The sequence below is a fragment of the Pipistrellus hanaki genome, assembly GCF_964339955.1.
Source record: "Pipistrellus hanaki genome assembly, chromosome: 4".
Taxonomy (NCBI): domain Eukaryota; kingdom Metazoa; phylum Chordata; class Mammalia; order Chiroptera; family Vespertilionidae; genus Pipistrellus; species Pipistrellus hanaki.
Window position 1 is genome coordinate 8,765,081 of NC_140506.1, and position 21,873 is coordinate 8,786,953.

Here is a 21,873-nt window from a genome sequence, read left to right on the forward strand (position 1 = left end):
ATATCCAAAATGATAAACAATGGCACACGAAAAAACTATATATTGGTTAAAACTGAACTGCCTCAAAACATGTTTCATGATCAACAGAGAAAAACAAAGATCTGTTATGTAGTTAATCTAAAAGATTGTAGGAATAGTACTAAATGTTTCAATATAAAATTAGAATGGATTTAATAATGTAACTTATTTAAAGTTCTAATTTTTCTTTTTCTAGTATTAGTTCTACTGCATCACAGTTACTGGTTGAAATGTCACTGTTACTGCTTGAAAACTGTAACTGGTTGAAAACTTTGTTAATTCAATTAAAGGGTCTGTCACTAAATAAGGACATGATATGGTAGGAGAGTCTAGAACAGCATTCTTTTATTCTGTAATCATTGTCACCAAAAGGAAAAATAATATGACAATTGATGGATGGCATTTTTCTGGAGAACAAAATCAGTAGTGTTCAATTTCAGGTTTCTTAATAGTTGAAATAATTTGATGTATTATTTGGAGCACAAAGCATAAGGGCAAAATGCCTTTGGCCAAATGCCTTGTATAGCACAACAGGATATAACAAATAATTTCAAACCCCGTGAAGTCTTCTTGGATTGTGAAACACCCTATCACCCCATATTAGGTTGGCCAGTACACTAACCATGTCAGACTAATAAATTACAGGCAATGGCAGTGCTTACATACTGCTAAGCTCAGCTGAACAGAGTCTGATTAATCTTATTAAATGACTTTGAAGCCTTCTGTACAAAAAAGAAATATATGTGTAAAACACACAGAAAGAGAGAAAAAAAGATGCATCAGAGAGTGTGCTAAGTTTTTTCAATCTTTATTAACATTTCCTGATCCATATTCCCTGTGACTTTGCAGGAGACATTCCCTGAGTTACATGGTCTGAGGTATCCTATGTAGGCATAAAGAAATGTCATTGCCTGGATGGCCTGGTTCAGTGGTTGACCATCATCCTATAAACCAGGAGGTCACAGTTTGATTCTCGGTCATGGCACATGCGGGTTCCATCCCTGTGTGGGACATGCAGGAGGCAGCTGATCAATGATTATCTCATCATTGATGTTTCTATCTCTCTCCTCCTCCCTTCCTCTCTGAAAGTAATATGTGTGTGTGTGTGTGTGTGTGTAAACAAAAAAAGTAAAGGAATGTCACTGACACCAGAAGGGGACTCTAATTTGCATACTCATGATACACCCCAGGGGGACATGGTCACAACTTTATTGTAAGGCTGGTCCCAATATCTATCTAACAAAAAGGTCATTTACAGGAACTGAAACAAAGATAACTTCCACAACTGAAAGCAAGAATTCTCACAATAAAGAGCAATGCCTCTCCATAACAGATAGGACGTTAAGGAGCTGCTTGAGTTCAAAAGACTGCTCCCAGGGAAACTCGAGAATCTCATCAATATTCCCTTTTCTGAGTCTGCAGCTTTGGCAGCCGTGCCACAAACTCGAGTGCTCACTTGGAGGGCCAGGTTCCTGCCAACACTCTTGGGATTAGAGGCGTTTATACACAAATTCCTGCGGCTTAAAAAAAATAGGGAGGAACCCTAAATCTCTACAAGTTTGTTTACACCATTGTCATTTGGTGTAGCATCCCGGTCTTTCCATGTAAACAGCAGTGGAAGTGCACTCAACACGGTGACCAACAGCCAGCGTTAGGGGGGACCCCGTCTTCCAGCCTCTCACCCCAGATTTATCATATTCACAACAGTGACTTGAAGACGGACCTAATCTCAGATGTATTGGAAACTTGCCCACCAACCAAGAAGTATTTAAATATTAGCATGTGTTTTAACTTTCAAAATGACTTCCTCTTTATAAAATATCTGGCAGCTTCTCCTTTGCCAGAATATGTGAAAAATGGCAAATCTGCAAACATGGACTGTAAGAAAGCCATTCTGCCAAATTCTTCAGAGTTTCTGGAGCTCAAAACACCTTTGGCCTTTCATCCCCTCACATCCACATTTAGCTTAGTGACAGCCTTAATTTTATTATTTCTTAGAGGTTTGTTGAGATTAAGAAATGCTTGGAGTGTTTATTAAAGTTCAGATTTCTGTGTGTACCTCCTACCTACCCCACTTCCCCTGGGCAGTATATCCGAATAGGACTCTTATCATTTGTATTTTGGGCAAACACCCTAGTTATTCTCATCATGGGGTCCATAGGCCCAAATTTGAGAAAACTCACATTGGGTGTTATTGGCTCTTTCAAATCTGGCCTCTTTCTCCATTTGATTCATGTCCATTTTCTAAGTACTTGCTAGAGGCAGCTTGTTTTTATTAAGAGAAACGGGTAGGGGCTGGATCTCAAATAGAATGTCTTGGTAGCCATTCTCTTGCTAGGAAAGCTTCAAAAGCCTCCTGTAGATGTGCTTGGACCGAAGCTCTTTGCCTGGTCTCAAAGCACATAAGTAGAAATCTTTGAATGGCACCAGGGCTGGTGGGTTGATCCGTACCTCTAGCTTGCTCACTGTGCTCAAGCTAATCCCAGGTCAACCCTTTAACCTCATCTCTTGCAGCAAAGCACTATTCCTGATCTCACCCACTTTCCCAGTATCACCACCATTACCTCTCTTCTAAAATCACCATAGACCCGCACTCGGTTAACAATGGATGTTAAAGAGAAAAAGAATGAGCTCAAAATACTAAATGAGGAGATGCTACTGACAGCCTCAGCTTGGACAGTGCCCCATTACTAGGACAATGAAAAACACTCACCTGCTGTCTACAACTTCATAGAAACTAATTTTCTGTAAGAGGAAATGCCAGTTTTAGAATCATGGTTTTTTTCCCCAGGGCTTAAACTTCAAGTGCTATAAATAGCCATGTTAATAAATTTTGAGGGAGTTGCACTATTATGGAAACATTTTTAGATGTGAGAGGCTGAACCGTAGGATGCTGTGTGAATTTTATCCATGGTGAAAGGGGATAGATGAGATAGGGTTTAAAGGAAAGCAACAAATGCCCACCACCTTCAACATATTTAAACACTGAAATAGTTCAGAGAGGGCACTCACATTTTGATTGTACTGTTACCCATTTATTAAATTGAGCTTCTATCACCCTTAAACTATAAAGAATCCTCTTTAGGCTAGAAAGATTCTTATGGGTTTAGCATGCAAGTTCAGGGGAGAGGCTCTCAGACGAATGAGGAGAAAGAGAACAACTCCGCCCAATCCAGATCTAGCCAGGTTCTGCATAAACAATCAAAGTCATTGCTTTGTTCTTATAGTGCCCAGCAATCAAGGTACTACATGCAAATGCACTATTCCTACAAACAATGTTTTACAAGTAGTCATTTAAACTTAAAATGTAGACTGGACTAAAATTTGAAGTTCTATTATGAGCCTGATAGTCTGCTTGATATCTCAACATAAATTATTCTAATCTAAACTATCTCAATCACACAATTCATAAGAGGTGAGTAAAGTGAGCTTTATCCCTGCTTCATGCTTTCTATATAAGATACTGTTTTGGCAGATTACCCTTAATTTGGACCACATAAAGCTGTCATGCATTATAGTATTAGTTTCCTATGGCTGCTGTAACAAATGACCCCAAAGTTGGTGGCTTAAAACAGCAGAAATTTATTCTTTAATGTCCTGGAAGCCAGAATTCCACTGCACTAAAATAAAGATGTCAGGGTCTGAGGGGAGGAATCAGTCCTCGCCACTTGAAACACATTCCTTGACTCGGGAATCTTCTTCTGTCTTTAAAACCAACAATATAGCATCTTCAAATCTCTCTCTCTGCTTCCATCATCAAATTACTCTCTGTCCCCTGGGTATATGTCTAGACTTCCACTACCTCTATTTTATAAAGACATTTGTGGTGGTATTTGGGGCTAATTTGAATAATCTAGGATAATCTCTTTATCTCAAAAAATCATTAATCCCAAATGGACAACTTAACTATATAATGTTTTATATGTATAAATTTATTATAGAACACTCACAGGTTCCAGGGTTTAGACCTGATATCTTTGGATATTTATTATTCATCATATTATAGTCTGTCTTCTGGACCCCCAATTCACATTCATCCCATATAAAACTACATTCACTCCATCCCAAAAAGTTACCACAGATCACAGCATACTCTCCAGTCCCAAATCTCATTTAAATAGCATCCCAAATCTCATCATCTAAATAATCTAAATCAGGTATGGGCGAGACTCTGGCTAAGAATCATCTTGATGTAAAACTTTCTATTCTGGATCCGTAAAACTATAAAATAAGGTATCTGTTATAAAACACAGTGGTAGGATAGGCATAGTACAACAATTGTAGACATTCCCATCACAAAAGAAAGGGGAAAATGGAAGGAAGAAAAGCCTCATTAGTCTCAATCAATCTCAAAATCCAACAGGACAAATTCTATTATGTTTCAAGGCCTGGTAATGGTCTATGTGGTCCTATTCTCTTCCTCTGCACCTATGGTTCTGCTCTTTGTGACCAAGGCTCTGCAGTCACTATGTACTTCCTTTTGCTTGAAATCTCCATGTGTCTGAAGCTGATGAGTTTTACCAGCCTATTTGCTGTCTATGGAATTTTGGGAGTCTGGCATCTTTATTTCATTTTGTCCTAATTCAGTCTCCTTCAGTCCAAGCCATCAGTGTTTCTACTGATACAATGTTCTAAAAAAATTTGTGGGTCTCCTATGTATATTACAGGCATTCATGTCAGTAGACAAGAGGGTCCTCCTGAGATCGTTCTTGGATAATCTCTATTACTAGCCTTTGTTGAGATGGCAGAGGGAACCCATCTGCCACATGCCTAATCTCTGAAGCTCTAGCATAAGGCCATCCAGCCACATCCTTGGCCTTTCTTTAGAGCACTTTCCTAACAGTAAATCTCCTACTGTAGCCTCTTTGGTAATCTGGATAGTCTGAGAATTTCCCAAATGATCCAGTGCTGGATCTATTTTGTTTATCACTTCTTTCTCCACTTTACCTCTTTCCTCCCAAGTTTTACTATAAGCAACTAGAAGAAATTAGGCTTCATCATCCATCAAATCTCATCAGCTAAATCTCCAAGTTCATCACTTCCAAGTTCTCTTTTCCACACAACTATAAGACACAGTTCAGCTACGTGTCTGTCGCATTGTGACAGGGATTACCTTTCTTCTAGTTTCCAATAACATGCTCTCTATTCCCTCTCACCAGAAGCATGTTTAATATTCACATTTCTACCAATGTTCTGTTTATGATGATGTATGTATTCTCTAAGAAGACATAGGTTTTCTCTTCTGTGCTCTTCACTTTCTGAGCCATCAGAAGAGTGCCTTCAATGTCCTTATTCCTGCCAGATCTGTTGAAGACAATATAGACCTTTTCTATCATGTGCTTCAAAATTCTTCCAGCCTCTGCCCGTGGTCCAATTCCAAAGCCACTTCCACATTTTTAGGTATTTGTTCTAGCAGCATCCCACTTTGAGTATCATAGTCTATATTAGTTCCCTTTGGCTGCTATAACAAATGACCACAAAATTAACAGAAATTTAATTAACAGAAATTTATTCTCTCACAGAAGCCCAATATCGTTTTCACTGGATCCAAATCAAGGCGACAATAGGGCCAAGTTCCTTCCATGTTTCTCTCTCTTCTAGAGCCCCATTCCATGGCTCATGGCTCCTGCATCTGTCTTAAAAGCCACAGCATTGCATCTACAAATCTCTCTTGCTCTGATTCCCTCATCAAATCCCTTCCTGCCTTCTCTGTGTAGTTAGCCTTTCTCTGTTTCTCTTATAATAAGAACAAGTGATAGCATTCAGGGCCTACTGGATAACTCAGGATAATCTCCCTCCTCATCTCAAGACCCTTAATTTGATCACATCTACAAAAAATATGTGTCATATAAAGTAACATTTACAGGCTCCAGAGATTAGGACCTGATATAAGCATACTATATTCATTATCTCCTAGTAGGTGTGCTCCTGGAATCTTGTCCTTAATCTAGAAAATAAGTATATTGAACTCGTTTCACAGATTAAGTGTGTAAGGGTAGGATAAAGTCCTGCCTAAGATCGCACAGCAAATGCTTCAACACAGCCAAGACTGAACCATATATCCCTTTACTTCCACTTTTTGCAGCTCATTATTATTCTTCTCTAAACGAATTACCAAAAATCGCTCATTTCTTAATTGTTACCAAATTACCCCAGAACCCAAAAATAACCTTGAAACCATAAATAACTATCGCATAGCCAGCATCAATTTTAAAAAAGAGTCAAAGTCCTCATTTATCTCCACTGAACAGAGCCAATAGTAACCTTAGGCAAGTTAGAAAAACATGGGAAACAATCCATTTCAAAGAATTACACAATATTTCCATTCACCAGAGTGTATGATATGAAGCACTTCATGTTCACTTGAGTAATGATGGCCCTAACTCATTTCCTAAGTTCTCAGCATTGTAGAACTTAGAACTGAATGGAGGTTGTCAGAGATACCTCACTTCAAGCATACTTTTTCAGGTAGGTAGTGTATTTAATCACACTTTCCAGGCCAGATGGCAAACCTGAAGATAGTCTAGATGACCTGTGTCAAGGACATGCAGTTATAAAGAACAATGTACTGGGTAAATTCATAGAGAGGAGGCATTATATGCCAGACACTGTATTGAAGGCTAGTATGCAAATCAATGTGACATATCCAATCATCACCCTTAACATACTTTCTGTGTGTGAGGAAAATGCACTGGGAAATTAATCAAATGTGAGAATATGTTAACATGTTAGATACAGGTATTGGGGAGCACGGGTTTGCGGGACAGTAGAGTGGTCAGGAAGGCTTTCTAGAGATGACATCTGAAAGGAAGGAGTACTAGGCATGATGAGGGCAGGAACATCCCTCCAGCCAGATCTAGTCATGTGGCAAAGGCCACACACGAAGGGAGAGGCATGTCCTGGAGCTAAAATCAACTCAGTGTGTCTGTAATAGGGAGTGTCATAGACATGAGGCGGCAGGGGGTCGGTAGGGAACAAATCATGTGGGCCTTACATCACAGGCAAAAAAATGTAGCTATTATTCTGAAGACTTTGGGAAGCCATTCAAGTATTTAATAGGAAACCGGCCTGTGTAGATTTGTGCCTTACGCCGACCAGACTGGCTGAGACCACGGGGAATGTGTAATGGGATACACTGAGAGGGAAGAGGGGGCTGTTAATAATATGCTAGAACAAGAGATGCACACTGAGACTGTCCCGGGCACACAGGGACAGAGGGTATGCCAACTAAGCCTGGCCTCAGTAGGACTCCTGACTCACTCACGATGCTTGTATGCATATACCTGCCGTGGGCACCAGAGCTGTTAGACTCCGCTTTCTCAGCTGCATACAGTATGGTGATAACAATGATTACCCATTTCACAGATGCTTTTTTATGACAACCAATAGCTCTTTTACATTTTAAATTTATGACCATTTAGCCAATCAGGGATGCTAAAGATGATAGTATATCAGAGCTGTTTTTCAAGCTTCACATATAAAATGAGGTTTTGTTTGTTTGTTTTTGTCAAAGTATAATTTGAATATATTTAAGTTATATCAATTATATTGTATTTTATATCCTTTCCAAATATTCCTCTGCTTTATCTTTTTGTTTTTTATTCTTTACTTCAAAAGCAAAATAAACAATATGTAAGTGGTAACCATGTTAATGTGATATTTTAACCCCCCACCCCCCCCAAAAAAAAAAGTCAAGTTGTCAAACCTAAAGATATTTACATGATTGGCTCCCATGTGACAGCACCTGCCAGTGTATTTTGCTTTTTACTTCCTAAGCTACCCCTGCTTGGGAAAACCTGCTCCATCCCGGTGGCCTGCCTGCTGTTTCCTGAAAACTTCACTGAAGCTTCTGTGCTTTCTGTAAGGATACAGTGCTCCTCCCTTTTTATCAGAGTCTCTGTCCAGCTGAAGCCCCCTTATCCTCAGTGTGACCCTCCTCCCGCCTTCTCCCCTCCCTCCCTTGCAGGCTGCTGTTTCTCTGGCCTTTAGCATAAATGCCTTCTCTCATCTCCCGGGAAAGTTCTCCTGTCTCTATCTCTGGGTTGCAAACTCCTTGAGGGCCTGGGCTGAAATGAGAAATAGGACACTTCACTGCTGAATTTACTGAAAGCTGAGCAACTGTGATAATCCTGCTTCAAAACCAAATTGTAACTTGCAATATTAGATTTCTTCTGCAATATTTTAAAATGGAACCACTTTTCCTTTTATGCAATAATCCATCGTGTCCCAACATCCACAGTTACCTGCTTTGCCCTTATTTTTGTTTGTCTGTTCTTTTGTTTTCTTTTATAGCTGAGTCCTTGAATACACTGTATCTTCTTTATGTCCAGCTCTTCATCCTCCCCTCATGTGACTTTCAATATTCAAACATCTACCAGCCTCTTACTGACCAGACTTTGCTTTCCTCAAAACTTCAGAATGTTCTAAACATTGCAATTCCAAATTCTAAATAATTTCAGAAGTTCTAATGGTTCCCTTTCTAAAAATTGCCAGGTGTGCGCCTCATTCCTGCTGCTTTTTTCAATTCCAATATGTTTAATCCCGCTTCATCAAGGAGTCCAGCTGCTTTTCTTGTGCTTTCCTTTACTAGTTACTTTTTTTATATGGCAGCCGCTTAATGGGGGCTTATTATATACCGGGCACCATTGAGCTATTACATGCATTAACTCGACTCCTTCAAAATTTTCCCCCAGCCCCAGGCTGTCTGCCTCTTCTGTACCTTTGGGGAAGGCATCTAACTCGCCCCATGCAGTTCCCATCTCCCATCTCCCCCTTCCAAAGGTTTCTCTGGCCATGCAGTTTGGAGCAGTTTCCAGTTGTTTTCTTAGGCAACCCTACCTATTCCTCCATAGCATTTATCCCTCGTTCTCATCATGCATCTTTTTGTGCACTTGCTGCTTAATGACACTGTAGGAAAGCTCTGTGTGGGCAAGGCTAGCATTGCTTTCTGTACTACATGTAAGTGTCACAGCATGTGACACGAAGCAGGCCCTCAGCACATCTCTGTTGAATGAATGAATGGCCTTTCTCAATCTTTTCCATGTAGGAAAGAGGTATGGACCATGAATATCCTTGTTTTACCAATGACGCTTTGCCCAAATAGTACACAACTGTCTGACAGTTTGAAGCCTCAGATGCACCCACTTTTGTGTCTTCAAAGCTCCCTTTCCACCCAGATCCAGACTTGTGATCCCTTTTGATGAAAATCCATACTTCCAGCTCCTCCACCCGCCCACCTCTGGCAGGAGCTGGGACCTCACTGTCCTTACTCGGAAATCCCTCACCAGGAGTTACTCCCGCGGGACTCCTTTTAGATCACAGGTTCTCATTTCAGTTCATTTAACAGCCACTCACATGCCAGGGCTTGGGTTATATTTCCCTCACACCTTTCTTGTCATGTCAGCCCCGGTGCAGGGCTACTCATTAGCCCGAGTTCTTTCCTGGGAGTTCAAAACCCTTGTCTCCATCACTCCCGCCCAGCCTCTCCTCCTCCTCCACAGCCTGTCTACATGCTCCAGGCCTCTTCTGCTCTGCTTCTGGCTCCCAGCATTCTAATAACATGCCCTTCCCCATCTCTCTTGCTTCAACTTTAAAGCACTTCATCAAGTTTTTACACCATAATCTGACTAACATCCCTAGCACGTTTCCCCCATATTTGTGGAATCCTATCCTTCCACAGAGGTATCCCCAAAGGCCCTAAAAATCCAATTTACTACAATGGCAATGGCCGTTACTCATAACATTGTAAATAGGTTTCACTAGAGATCATAAGTAGTATGTAACTTAACATCCATGTGCTACCATTTTCTCCATGTCTCAAAATACTATTTTTTCATTGATTACTTCTATCGATAAACGAAAGTTATTGGTAGCTTTATCTAATTTGAAACCAAGGGTAGAAAGAAGCTTGGCTTTTAATTATTATCACCAAAAAAAAACAATGTAACACATGGAAAAATTGTCAGCTTCTACATATAACACAAATAATTCAGCAGTCAGTGCCAAGAGTTCTTCCTTGAAAGATGTGAACAAAGGTAGGTGATTAATTCAAATTCTAACTGCAGTCGGTGTCTTGATTCCTTTGTAATAAAGTTATGTACATTTCTGTATTGGGTCAGCCCGGAGTGTACAGAAATCTTTATAATCTACGTGAAATTCTGGAAGTTGGAAATATTAAAGACCTCTAAATTAGCATTGTCTTCTGGGAAATACATGATGACTAACATAGAAGAGGAATAATTGTCTGATTTCCTAAACCCTCTTCACTTTCTTTCTCTCTCTTCTGGAGTCCAGGCAAAGGCGAAAAGATAAGGACATTGACAAAGTAGTTGGTAAGTGTTGCCTGTACTAAAACAACTTGAAAGAAAGATCATGGACCTGCAGGGAGAGTTATTATGGGAATGGAATAGTTAAGCTGGAGGAAAAATGCAGAGTGATGACTTAGTAGCCAGCTAGCCAGCATCCATTCTCAGAAGGTGCTTGCTGTGGGCTGTGGACTTCTCTGAAGGGCAACGCTGGCTGTAAGACATGGGCCTGTGTGCTGGGACAAGGGAGAAGTCACAGAGATTCCAATTGAACAGAGGCTCCTGTTGGAGTCTATTGAACTTACTTGGCTGAAGACCGTTAGGTCTGAATATGAATTATGTTGATGCTACACACCCAAACACAGCTAGGCCACTGGCTCTCACTATAACATGGGATGCCAAGCAATGATAATGAAAACTTTTCCTGGCCTCAATGGGTTAGAAGCCAGGGAAGAGAGGGGTGAGGGAGAAAAGGAGGAGAAAAAGAATGGAGTGGTGAAGGAGTGATAAAGTGTCAGGAATTTAGAATGCCTTGGAGTCAGGGTTGTCACAGATGGTTGATATTTCAAAAGTAAAACTGCCTTGAGACAGAACTATCAGATGTAAGCTGATGGGTCTTGAATATATCAAGTTATCCTCAAACAGGGAAATGCCTCAAAAAAAGTTTAAGGTTGGCCCTGCCTGGTGTGGCTCAGTTGGTTAGAGCTTTGTCCTGTGCACCAAAGCGTCACAGGTTTGATTCCCCTTCAGCCCACATACCCAGATTGTGTGTTCATTTCTGGTCTGGGGCTCATATGGGAGGCAACCGATGGATGTTTCTCTCTCTCTCTCTCTCTCTCTCTCTCTCTCTCTCTCTCTCTCTCACCAATGAAAACATATCTTAGGGTGAGGATTAAAGATAAATAAAAACACATTAAAATGTTAAGGATGAACTAATATGGATGTTTTTCAGTAAAGCATGTAAACCCAAGGACCTTGAATGAAAATAATGATTATAGAAAAATACCATTTTATTAAAATGTTCTTAATTTTGTAGGGGTAACTATTACTATTTAGATCTAAGTTGCAGTTAAAACAGACTGTTCATAATTAAGTTACAGATGTAGTTTAATTGTTATGTTTTTGTTGTTGTTGAGAATTACTTGAAGTTGGGGATATAAGACTTAATACTTTACCTCCTCTATTCTGATAAATGATTCATTAATATCTCCATGTCATTACTCATTGTAGGAAGCATGCCAGACATTCAAAAATTCCTCATTAATGATAACACACGTACTGACAGATTAGATATAGGTGAAGTTGGACAGATTTAGGGTGAAGAATTATTAGGCGAGCTATAAAACGAGGCCATGCTCTAGTGCCAGCACTATGGATCTATCAGATGGTAATTGGATGCACGTGTGAGCAGCAGTAAAAAGTCACTGTCCAGTTGTCCACCTTACATGGGAATCTACTCTGTGTGTCGTCTTTGATTTATTGTTCCAATTAGAACACAATGTTCAAAGAAAGAACACAAGCGACCTGATTTAAAAGCTAGGGAGCCTTGAAGACCATTATTTTGTGGGTGACCTGGCTCCCTTTTAGATATCTTGAAACTTTCTATTTGTGTAAAATCCATCATAATTAAATATGTGGTTCGAAACGGGTTCTGTAAAGCATCAACATTTTGTATTCCTTAATTCAGTATCAGAGTGACGCGGGTGGCTTCCTAAGCTGTAGCTATATTTTCTTTCACAAATATTAAAGGCACATTTCTACGTCATTCCTTGTTAGACTGTCTGACAGAGGTAAAAGTAATAGGCAGTGAAAAACAAAAGAGTGCCAGTTATGAAAAGTAAACATTTTAAATCTGCAAGCCCAAGCAACAAGCACCATTGGTCAAAAGGCAAACACAGCTGACCTTAAGTCATTGCAATATACCACTGAAAATGATGCTACTTCTGCAGAAAGGACTTGAAACAAAACGAGGCTCATTACATTTCTAGACAAATAAAACTGTATTATTTGATGCACCATCATACTGGAAAATTAAAAGAGAACTTTAATTTCTGGGAGGGGAATGCTAATATTTTACTGACTTACATTAAGCAAACATCAACTATTAATGCTGACAAATGTTGGAGAAGTAATACTAAAAACGTCATCTGAATTACTCTTCATTGCAAAGTTCACAGAATTAATGTTAAGAGAGATTAAAATCACTTTGAACTAATACACAGGCATTAATCTTCCTTCTGAAGCATAATAAAGAAATATCATTTGTACTACAATTTTGGATAAGCATATAGACATTTAAGGATTAGGAAAGATATAGATATTCATAGGCAGCTCATAAATGTGAGGAACATTAGCTCCATTTCAAATGAGCTGTCAACTTTTTTCCCAACATTTTGGCTTGTGGAAAGTCAGACTTTTGGATAACAAATGAGGTTTGCCTCTGAACATTAAGGTAATTGTGCAGGAATTTAAAGTGCTCCTTCATGTTTTGCTGTAAGTTCATTAAACACTAAAAAGAATGATCTGGAATAAGACTTTCTGCTCTAAACTAGGTAGTAAAAATGTACAAGAAATACACATACACCGGGGTTTCCTTTGTGATATAAGACATGATTCTGTTAAATTCTGTGCTTAAACATCATTTTGAAAAACCTGTTGGAAAGAGTGGTCCATATATTTGGGTAATAGATTACCCCAGACCTAGGGATTGGTGTCTCTGAATTCTCACCCTCCAACCCTGGCATGTGATTTCTGCTGTTTTCTTTCTTTCTTTTTTTTTCCTGGTAGATGGTTATAAATCAGGTTTATGAAGAGGAAACTCTCTGTAATTGTGTATTTTTAATGGATTTATGATAAAGCCATCAAAGTGGAGGGTCCATATGGTAGGAATGCAGTAAAGGTAACAGGACCAGTGTCACGTAAACATTAAATACAGTGCCTTCCACCTTCATAAATCCTGGGTGCTGTGATTAAATGCTCCTGGTTATAAATCATGCAGCCAAACTCTAGAAACAACTACATCTTAAATAAGACACCAGTAGAAGCCTTAAGTTGGAGACTGGCTTTCTTCCCAGGGAACTGTTATGTTATTTTTAGGAAATAATATTCCAGTCCCTATTTTCCTCAACAATTATCTTCTCACTTTATTGAACTTCCTATAATAAGCTCCCATCTTGATTTAAAAGTAATGACACATCCCTTTAATCCTGACAGTAATCTTTCATTCTTATGTCGTAAAGTGCCTTTTTATTTGCACACTTATTTTAAAACTATTATCTATCTATCTATCTATCTATCTATCTATCTATCTATCATCTATTTATCTGTCTGTCTAAGATTTTGCTCCCTTTAGGGTCATATACCCAACGTTTCTGCAACAGCCCAATTTTACACTGGTATTTACAATCAAATTATTTTATTACACATGGAAGCAATTAAACATTTGGCCCTCAGCTGTAAACAATTACTCCATACAATGACATTCATGGAGTTTTCTTAAGTAGTCATGTATTCCTAATACCCTCTGTTGAAATGAGTGAGATTGATGTATGTGTATTTTGTGTACCCAGAAGCAATTATATTCCCAAACATGATATCAAAAAAAGGCACTTCACCTGGAGGATGCCCTAGCAGAGTCCGATTCCAGGGGTCCACCTGCAGGAATGCCTTTGATGTAGTTCATTTCTGTTCCACCATCGTTTTACTACTGTCCCCATTTCAGTCTGGAGAACTGTAGGTATTCATAGCAATTATGTTTTTGGACAATTTGTTTTTTAGGGTTTGGGGTGTCTAATTCTAATATATTGCTATCAGTGTTTCTAGTCGCAGAGAGGTAGAAAAAAAAATAAATAAGGAGGAGGGATATAACCCAATAGACTTGAATCCCAGCTCTGCCAATCTCCAGTGGTGACGTTGGGTAATATACTATTATTCAGGCTTAGTTTTCATAGTAAAAAAATGTGTGTAGTTATATTTAAATCATAGGACTATTGTGAGTGTTAAATGATATTCGGATTGAAAGAAATGGGGCACATACTACATAGTCAGTACTGATTTTTCTATTGTATCCCAGACTCCTTTTGTGGAAGGGCTCATATTCCATTTTGAGAACATCCATCATTCACTGTCTCATATCTAGGGTTCATTTTCTTTACACTAGACTCCCCTTTTCTACAAGTGACAACCATGGGAGCAGGCCACAGCTGTTTTATTTATGTCCAGAAGTAAGTCCACCAGTCCCAGTTGCAAGGGTACCTAACAGCTGTATCCAGCCTTTCCAGGAGGCCAGAACTGGAGCCGAGTGGTAATGTTTCAAGGGCAAAGCTCTAGATGTAAAGGCTGATAAAAGAAACCTAAATGAGCCTGAGCATGTCTAGTGACAGATACACCACAGCTATTCTAAATTATTCAAGCTTTCTCAGACTTCTAACAGGAGAAACATAATTCATCTCTGCTCTCCTCCATTCTGCTATCCTAAGTGGCCAAAAAGAAAAGAAAATATCCCCTCCCCCCCCCAAAAAAAAAGAATTATAATTATCACTCCAATTGAGAAGAGTTTCTTTAGCACGTGTAATATCTTTAGAACCATCTAATTTCTGGGAACTAGCTTTGGCGGTAGAAGCTACAATGGATTTTGCAATGCTTCAGGGTGATTTCCTTACTTCCCTTTTGTTAGCATTTTTTTGCTGGCAAAAAGCCAATAAAACGGTTGTTTAATTATCCAGGACATCACAAACATGTAACCTCTTAGATAAGCTGTTACTGTATTTTAGCAGCTTCACCATTAGGGTAAAAAGCAGCAAAGAAAATTAAGCTTCAAGTTAAAAAAAAAACACAAAACTCTCAAAAGAACAGCTTTGTGTGTTGAGAATAATTAATAACTTGCTTAGGAAAATGTTACTGAAATGTGGTTTTTGGACAAGGAACTGACACTGTTCAGAGGTTAGATACCCTAATATTTAACAGGCTACCATTTGCTGGGCTGGCTGGCTGGTTACCCTGTAGGCATTGCAAAAGTTTGTTCACATATAATTATGCAACGTTTAGACAATATCTTAATGATACCATGTAGCTCAGCTGAATTGGTCCAGCTGGGATTCGTAGCAGCATTCTGATTACCTGGCCACATGTGAAATTAAGGCTTTCCCAACCTCTACTTTTCGAGTGCTAGGTCTTCATACGGATGTTCTTAGAAAGCCTAAATTATTTATGGCTTTCTTTAACAGAGTAAGGCCCGCCCCCCTCTCATTATCAACCACTGATTAAGACTGCGTTATGATATAAGATACTTTAATTTTAACAAGGACTATGAGTACACTTTATCATTTGGAAGAGATATTAATATATTTGGACAGTTAGAATACAACATGTCCACACTCATTTCTATGCAATGAAGTTGTATACTTTTCTCTTTGCAGATAATTCTTTACTATAAAAATATAATTCCACCTGTACTCTGGATATCATTTTACTAAACCATTAATCACACAGTGATCATTATTTCAGAAAATAGTCACTTAAGTTGCAAAACTAAACTAGTGTGGATTGGTCCTTGCATCACTTCATAAAGACACTTAAAATATAGCAATAGCAAAATCAAGTTAGTGTCAAAAAAAAAAAAAAAGGAAGGAAGTTTGCTCAAGGGTAGAACTCTACAATTATATGACATTTCTTTGAGTTATCTTCATGAGGTAAAAATATGAAGAGGAATTTCAGGCCGTGAATATTGTTTATTTTAACCTGTCAGCTCATTCCTCAGTAACTCTTTGCACCACTTCTTCCCCCTGGTCCTACCTAGATGATATCACAACTATTGTTTTAGAAATCAACAAAGAAATTAAACTTTCATCAACTAAAATATGTCTATATAGTTTCTACTTAATTCAGGGAACAAAAAAATCTATCATAAATGACATTGTTCCAACCACTCTCTATAAATAAGAATGAAAACCTATATAGGCAATGGGTTTTTTTGCATCTTCAGTGTTAACCATGAAATGGAACACTAAAAAATCCTTCTACAAATATCATGACTTGCAAACACATCGCTAATTTTAGTAAATGGAAGCAGCAGCTGTGGCGGAATAGAAGTTAATGTTGAATATATGTGAGTCCCCAAACAAGAAAACCAAGTCTTCATTCTTGTCAATCTTTGTTTAAAAAGAAAATGCTAAGTTCTGGTTAACTGTCTTCCCCATCCCTACCAGCTACTTCCTGGGCCAAGGAGTCTTGAAATGCATTTAAGTTAGCTGGCAAATAATGCTTCACATTCCCAAACAACTGACACACAAAGGTCCCTTGAAAAAGGTGACTTGAGAGTACCATTGAGATAACGCTAAATGGTCATTAAAGATGTTCAAACGTCTTTGTCCACTATCTCCAGTGTGCCATTACACAGCCTGAGGATCCTTTCAGAAGGCCATCAATAGGGGATGAATAAGTCTCACCACTTGAAAGTAACCAGGAAAGGAAGCCAACAGAGTAATCTGCTTTGCTGGATGGATTCAAGAAGAGACACAATATCCACTCTGCCCTTCTGGTTCTCCCGCCCCCTCCCAGCCCTCACCCCTGCAAGAAAGAAGAACAAGAGCTCGGGAGGAAAGAAAGAAAAGGGGGGCGGGGGAAGTGGGGGAAAAGAAATCCAGACACCCAGGGCATCATTTGCACTAAGGAGAAAAACCTCACCCGAGGGGATCAACGACAGCCATGGAAACGGACTTATGACTTTTACTTTGAAAACAGAAGGATGACAATGGAATTTGTGTGAGGTCTGTGCGAATCCAGCCCCAGATGTTCCCAGCGCTGTAGTAGTCGGGCTCTGCAATATGAGAGGCTTCAGAAGGAACAGTACTTCGGGACCCCACAAAGCAGCAGCACATATGCTATTGACAACAACGCAGACGTGAGCATCATGTTACCCAGAGAGGAGGCAGGCTCAGGACCAATAGCGCTAGTGCCTCCGGAAAAGCCAACCTCACGGACTGCAATCACTCAGGGCAACAGGGGCGACACCCACCCCCTGCCAAACTCCTCTCCCTCCACCCCCCCCCCCCAAAAAAAAAAAATCAAAACCAGAAAAATAAGATCGCTCCTATCTAGCAGGGAGTGAGGGAGTGGGGTAACTAACAGGATGGGGATGGGAGCAAGCGGCATGGGCTTTTCTTTCTTAAATAAAGTTTCCATAAAACCCGGATAATTGACAGCAGCTAATTCTTTTCAGCTTGAGGAGACTGTCCCAAAACTCTTCCCTGAGATTTGCCAGCGGAAAAGCAACACAGCGTGTACCTGAGCCACTTCCAACAGGGAGGGGAAGGGGACCTCAGGTGAGGCAGGGCAGGGCAGGGCGATGCAGACCCAGAGGGGCATCCATGCACAATAAGGAGACCCAGGGGGGCATCCATGCACAGTAACAACTCCGGGGTGTCAGCCCGGTGACAAGCCCAGAGACAGGGCGGATAGGGTGACCCGGCGTGTGTGTGTGTGTGTGTGTGTGTGTGTGTGTGTGTGGAGGGACCCCCACGGGCAGGGGTGCGGCAGCACTATGTGTACACGGGGCCCGGGGTGTGATGTAGTGTGAAAGCATCCCACTTAATCATTTTACAGGGGTCGGGGACATAAATATTTGGCCGGCCCCATCTGGAACAGATTTGCCCCCTGGCGGGCGGGCGGGCGGGGGTGGGTGCCTGCCGGCGGGGGTACTCACTGTACGGGCAGTTCTCCTTCTTGGTGCCGCTGACCTCCCCGTTCTTCTCGATCTTGAGGAAGTACTTGGTGAAGGAGAAGAGCTTCCTCCAGCGCACGTCGCCCTGGAGGTGGTTGTAGCTCCGCACATGCCTCCCCGCGCTGGGAGGAGAGAAGGAAGAGGACGACGACGACGACGAGGAGGAGGAGGAGGAGGAGGAAGAGGAGGAGAGGGAGGAGGACGATGAGGAGGACGCGTTGGTGGCCTCCGGCGGCGGCACCATGGCCTGCCCGCGGGCTTGGCAGGTGGCGGGGACGGAGGACACGAGGACGAGCAGCAGGAAGCAGCAGCCGCAGCAGCCGGGCAGGTGGGGCGAGGCGGAGGCACCCTGTGTCAGTCCCCATTGCCACATTGTACTGGAGCTCGCCGCGCCGGGACCGGGCTTGTCACCAGGAACATGCTGGACGGGTGAGACCCGGTGCTGCGAGGCAGGGAGACAGCTGGAGGGGGCTGCTTAGCTGCCTCCCGGAGGAGCGGATCTGGCCAGAGCGGAGCGCACCGCCATCCATGCCGCCTCCCTGCGCCCCCGCCCCGGCCCGCGCCCCCGCGCCCTCCGCCGCCGCCGCCGAGCGCCCCGCGCCCCCGGGGAAGCGCGGCCGTGGGTGGCCGCCGGCGACCTCCGCGCCCCCAGGAGCTACTTTGTCCTCTTCACTCCTTGCTTCACCATGTCCGATGGAAAGAAAAAAAAAAAAAACAGTCTGAAAAAGCACACAGATGACAGCCGGGAGCAAACCCCGCGGGGCCGGGAGGGAGGGAGGCCGGGGACAGCCCGCCCGGGACGCGCCCTCGGGCCTCTCCGCGGCGCCGGCCCCTAGACGGCAGCACCGCGCCGGGTCCGGCCGGGGGCCGCCGCTGGCTCTCCCGCAGCGCTGCTGCCTCCCCTCCGCTTTCTGGCTCCGGAGGCGCCTGTGGACGGGCAGCCCGCAGAGTCACTTCTTGCTGGACGGAGGGGTGGGGGGACGGCGGCGGTGTTTGGTCGGGCCCCCGGGGCCCTCCCCCCGCCGCTGGAGAGCCGGCTTGTAAACAGGTTGAAGCCGCCGGTCCGAAGTGTCAGGGGTTGCGAGGCGGAGGTGGGCTCTGCCGCCGCTGGTCAGCCCTCCTCTGCAGGGTGGAGAGGCAGGGGGAGGGGGTCAGGCTGCGGTGGGACATCTGAAACCCCGGCTGCCGGGAGCCCCGCCGCCCGCCGCGGAGAGGGCGGAGGGAGGGAGGGGGCCGAGCGCGGGGAGCGGGGCGCAGCTGCCTCCTCCGCGGGCCGGGGGATCCGGGGGGCCGGGGGGGCCGGGGGGGCCGGGGTCCTCTCCCGGGGTCCCGGCTGTGCAGCCTCCGCCCGCCGCGCCTCCAGCTCCAGGGAAGCGCAGCCCAGGCGCCCTGCGTGCTCCCCGCGCGGCCACCAGCCCGGCCGGTCCTCCCTGGGGCTTTCCCAATTCTGCTGCCTTCCAGCCTGAGCCAATCCCCTGCAGGGAGCCCCTTGCTCACTTGTTTTCCAGCAGAGGATTTTTTTTTTTTTTTTTTCTCTCTCTCTCTCCTTTTGGCAGCGGAGTACTGGGGAGCCACCTGGAGCCTGGTGCTGGGCTGCCTGTGCTCCCTCCCCCTCCGGCTCCTGGGAGGAGGGGAGGGCGGGGGGAGAAGGAAGATGCTGAGGACAACCCCTCCGCACCAGCAGCGGATTGTAAAGGGGTGGCAGCGAGCTGGGCAGAGGGAGACCTAATGAGCTTTCCTTCCTCCTCTCCAAGGAGGTCTGCGCTCTAATGAAGCTCTGATTTCGCCCTTCCGCTGGCGAAGCGCAGAGTTCACACGTTGGCCCTCCCCGCCTGCCTTTTAAGCTCCGGGAGATTTATCGTCCCCCTTAAAAGTCTCCTCTCAGGGCGCAAAGGAAATCGGGGACCCCGGGGACGGGGACCTGTAATTGCTGAATCCCGTTTACACTTCAAAGCAAGAGATGGCGAAGGTTTCACCACACAAGTTGGCCACTGTTCCGCCCTTCTCTTTTCCATGCCATTTCCTCCGCACTTTGCCATAAAGGGGCGTTCTCTGGTCTCTTATCTTCACGTTTTACAAGGTAACTGCACCACCGGTCTGTCTTTCTCACACCCACCGCCCCACAGCTCCCTCCTCGCTAACAGAAACTTTGCATGAAACCAAGGGAAACAAACGTGCTCACCGCGTCCACAGTTAGCAAGTCTTGGCCAAGCATTAAGAGTCACAAAAAGAAACACTCGGATCCTCTGTCCCAGCCTGCATAAGAGGCAGCTCCTACAGTATCACTGCCTTAAGGATTTATTTAAACGATGGACAGCATGCCTGGAAGGAGTGGCTAAAGACCTGCTGGTATCATCTGTTCCTATTCTGTCAAGCAGTTGGACGTTAGCATCAGGTTGAAATATAGGAATCGCCAATTTGTATGGGTTTCCATCCCCTCCCCGCCCCCCCCCCCCCCGAACTGGCAATTTCATATGGTTCCACCTAATACTCAAACTGTTCTAGGAAGAAGCAGAACTTCAAGCTGATCTTGAGAGCTGGACCTCTACCAGTAGGATTTGGAGGAAACTCGTCAGAAGAGCTTGTGTGTGCGCAGTGAGCCTGAGTCCCTATAATGCGGAGTTGGCCTCAGTCTTTGCGGTGAACAGAAGAGACAGATGAAGTTAAGCATCTCGCTTTTGAGATGGGCATCGGGAATGATTGCCAATTGTGTTGGTTAGTGACTTGAAAAGTGCCCTTGCACGCATGCCCTTAGAGTTAGTTCCCTGTGCCCTCGGGGCCTTTGAAAGAGCACCACTGAATACCAGAATCAGAGATGCTAATTCCATTATTTGTAGCCCATTGCAATGCATAGTCAGAAGGTTTTGACAATATGGTGCACACCACATTTTAATTTTTAAAATTTAATATAATTAGCTCTGATTCCAGTAGCTTTCAATTACGGAGTTGGGCAAATAAAGGGCATACGTCAAACACATCTTGTTCTTTCAGGACGGCACGGATATTTAAAAATGTACTCAGTGCTAATTTCAATTCTCTGGTTCACAGTCTTGTGCTTGAACTGACAAATGCCTGGGAGAGAGGGCAGTGTTTCTAAGGGACCGGAGTCTCAGCCCAATTGTTCCCTGGAATCCAAGATGCTTGAATTGACAACTAATTAAAACTTCATGTTTTCTGACAAAATTAGGTTTGATGAAAACATACAATAAAAATTCTGTCGTGAAAAGTTACAAAACACAAGAAGTTATTATTCTGAGGTTTCTCTACACTGGGCATCAACATTATTGATGCCACTTGGGATTTCTTTTTTTAATTTACTTATTTACAAGAGAGACCCACCCCCATCCCAAAGGGAGTCAGCCTCTCTCTCTCTCTCTCTCTCTCTCTCTCTCTCTCTCTCTCTCTCTCTCTCTCTCTCTCTCTCTCTCCTACCAATTTCTGCACCAGTGGAAGAAGCCATTCAGGTCTTTAAGGTAGAGGTTTTCTGTCTGAAATGGGGAAACTTCCACATTAAACGCTGTTTGCAGCAGGTGCACCGTTTAAACCTTCCAGAGCCCTTTCTCCGCCTTTCTGTGCCGCGCGATGACAGGAAGGGCATTTACAAACCAGCCCAAAGGAGAAGCTGACATAGCTTTTTAGATTATATCTCATTCTTCTTTTTCTTTTCTGTGCAGCCTTTCTTTCCCCGCACAGCCGAATCCCTAAATACTCCGCTGCCGGCATTGTTAGGTCACCTCTTGGGTTAGCCAGAGAAAGCCTGAGAAAAGTCCGGCAGGAAAGATGCTCTATTTAACGGAACTCAATCTCTCCCAATAGATTTGAATCACTAAC

The 21,873-nt window shown here is 43.0% G+C and overlaps 1 protein-coding gene across 1 annotated transcript in view; it reads right to left on the reverse strand.

Moving 5' to 3' along the window:
* FGF10 (fibroblast growth factor 10) overlaps positions 1-20,466 on the reverse strand; it is a 77,237-nt gene extending 56,771 nt beyond the window's left edge. The window contains exon 1 of the mRNA XM_084881709.1: positions 18,025-20,466. Within this exon, the coding sequence (XP_084737835.1) occupies positions 18,025-18,415 (391 nt within the window). The 5' untranslated portion in view covers positions 18,416-20,466. The remainder of the gene's footprint in view (positions 1-18,024) is intronic.
* Positions 20,467-21,873: the final 1,407 nt, after the last annotated feature.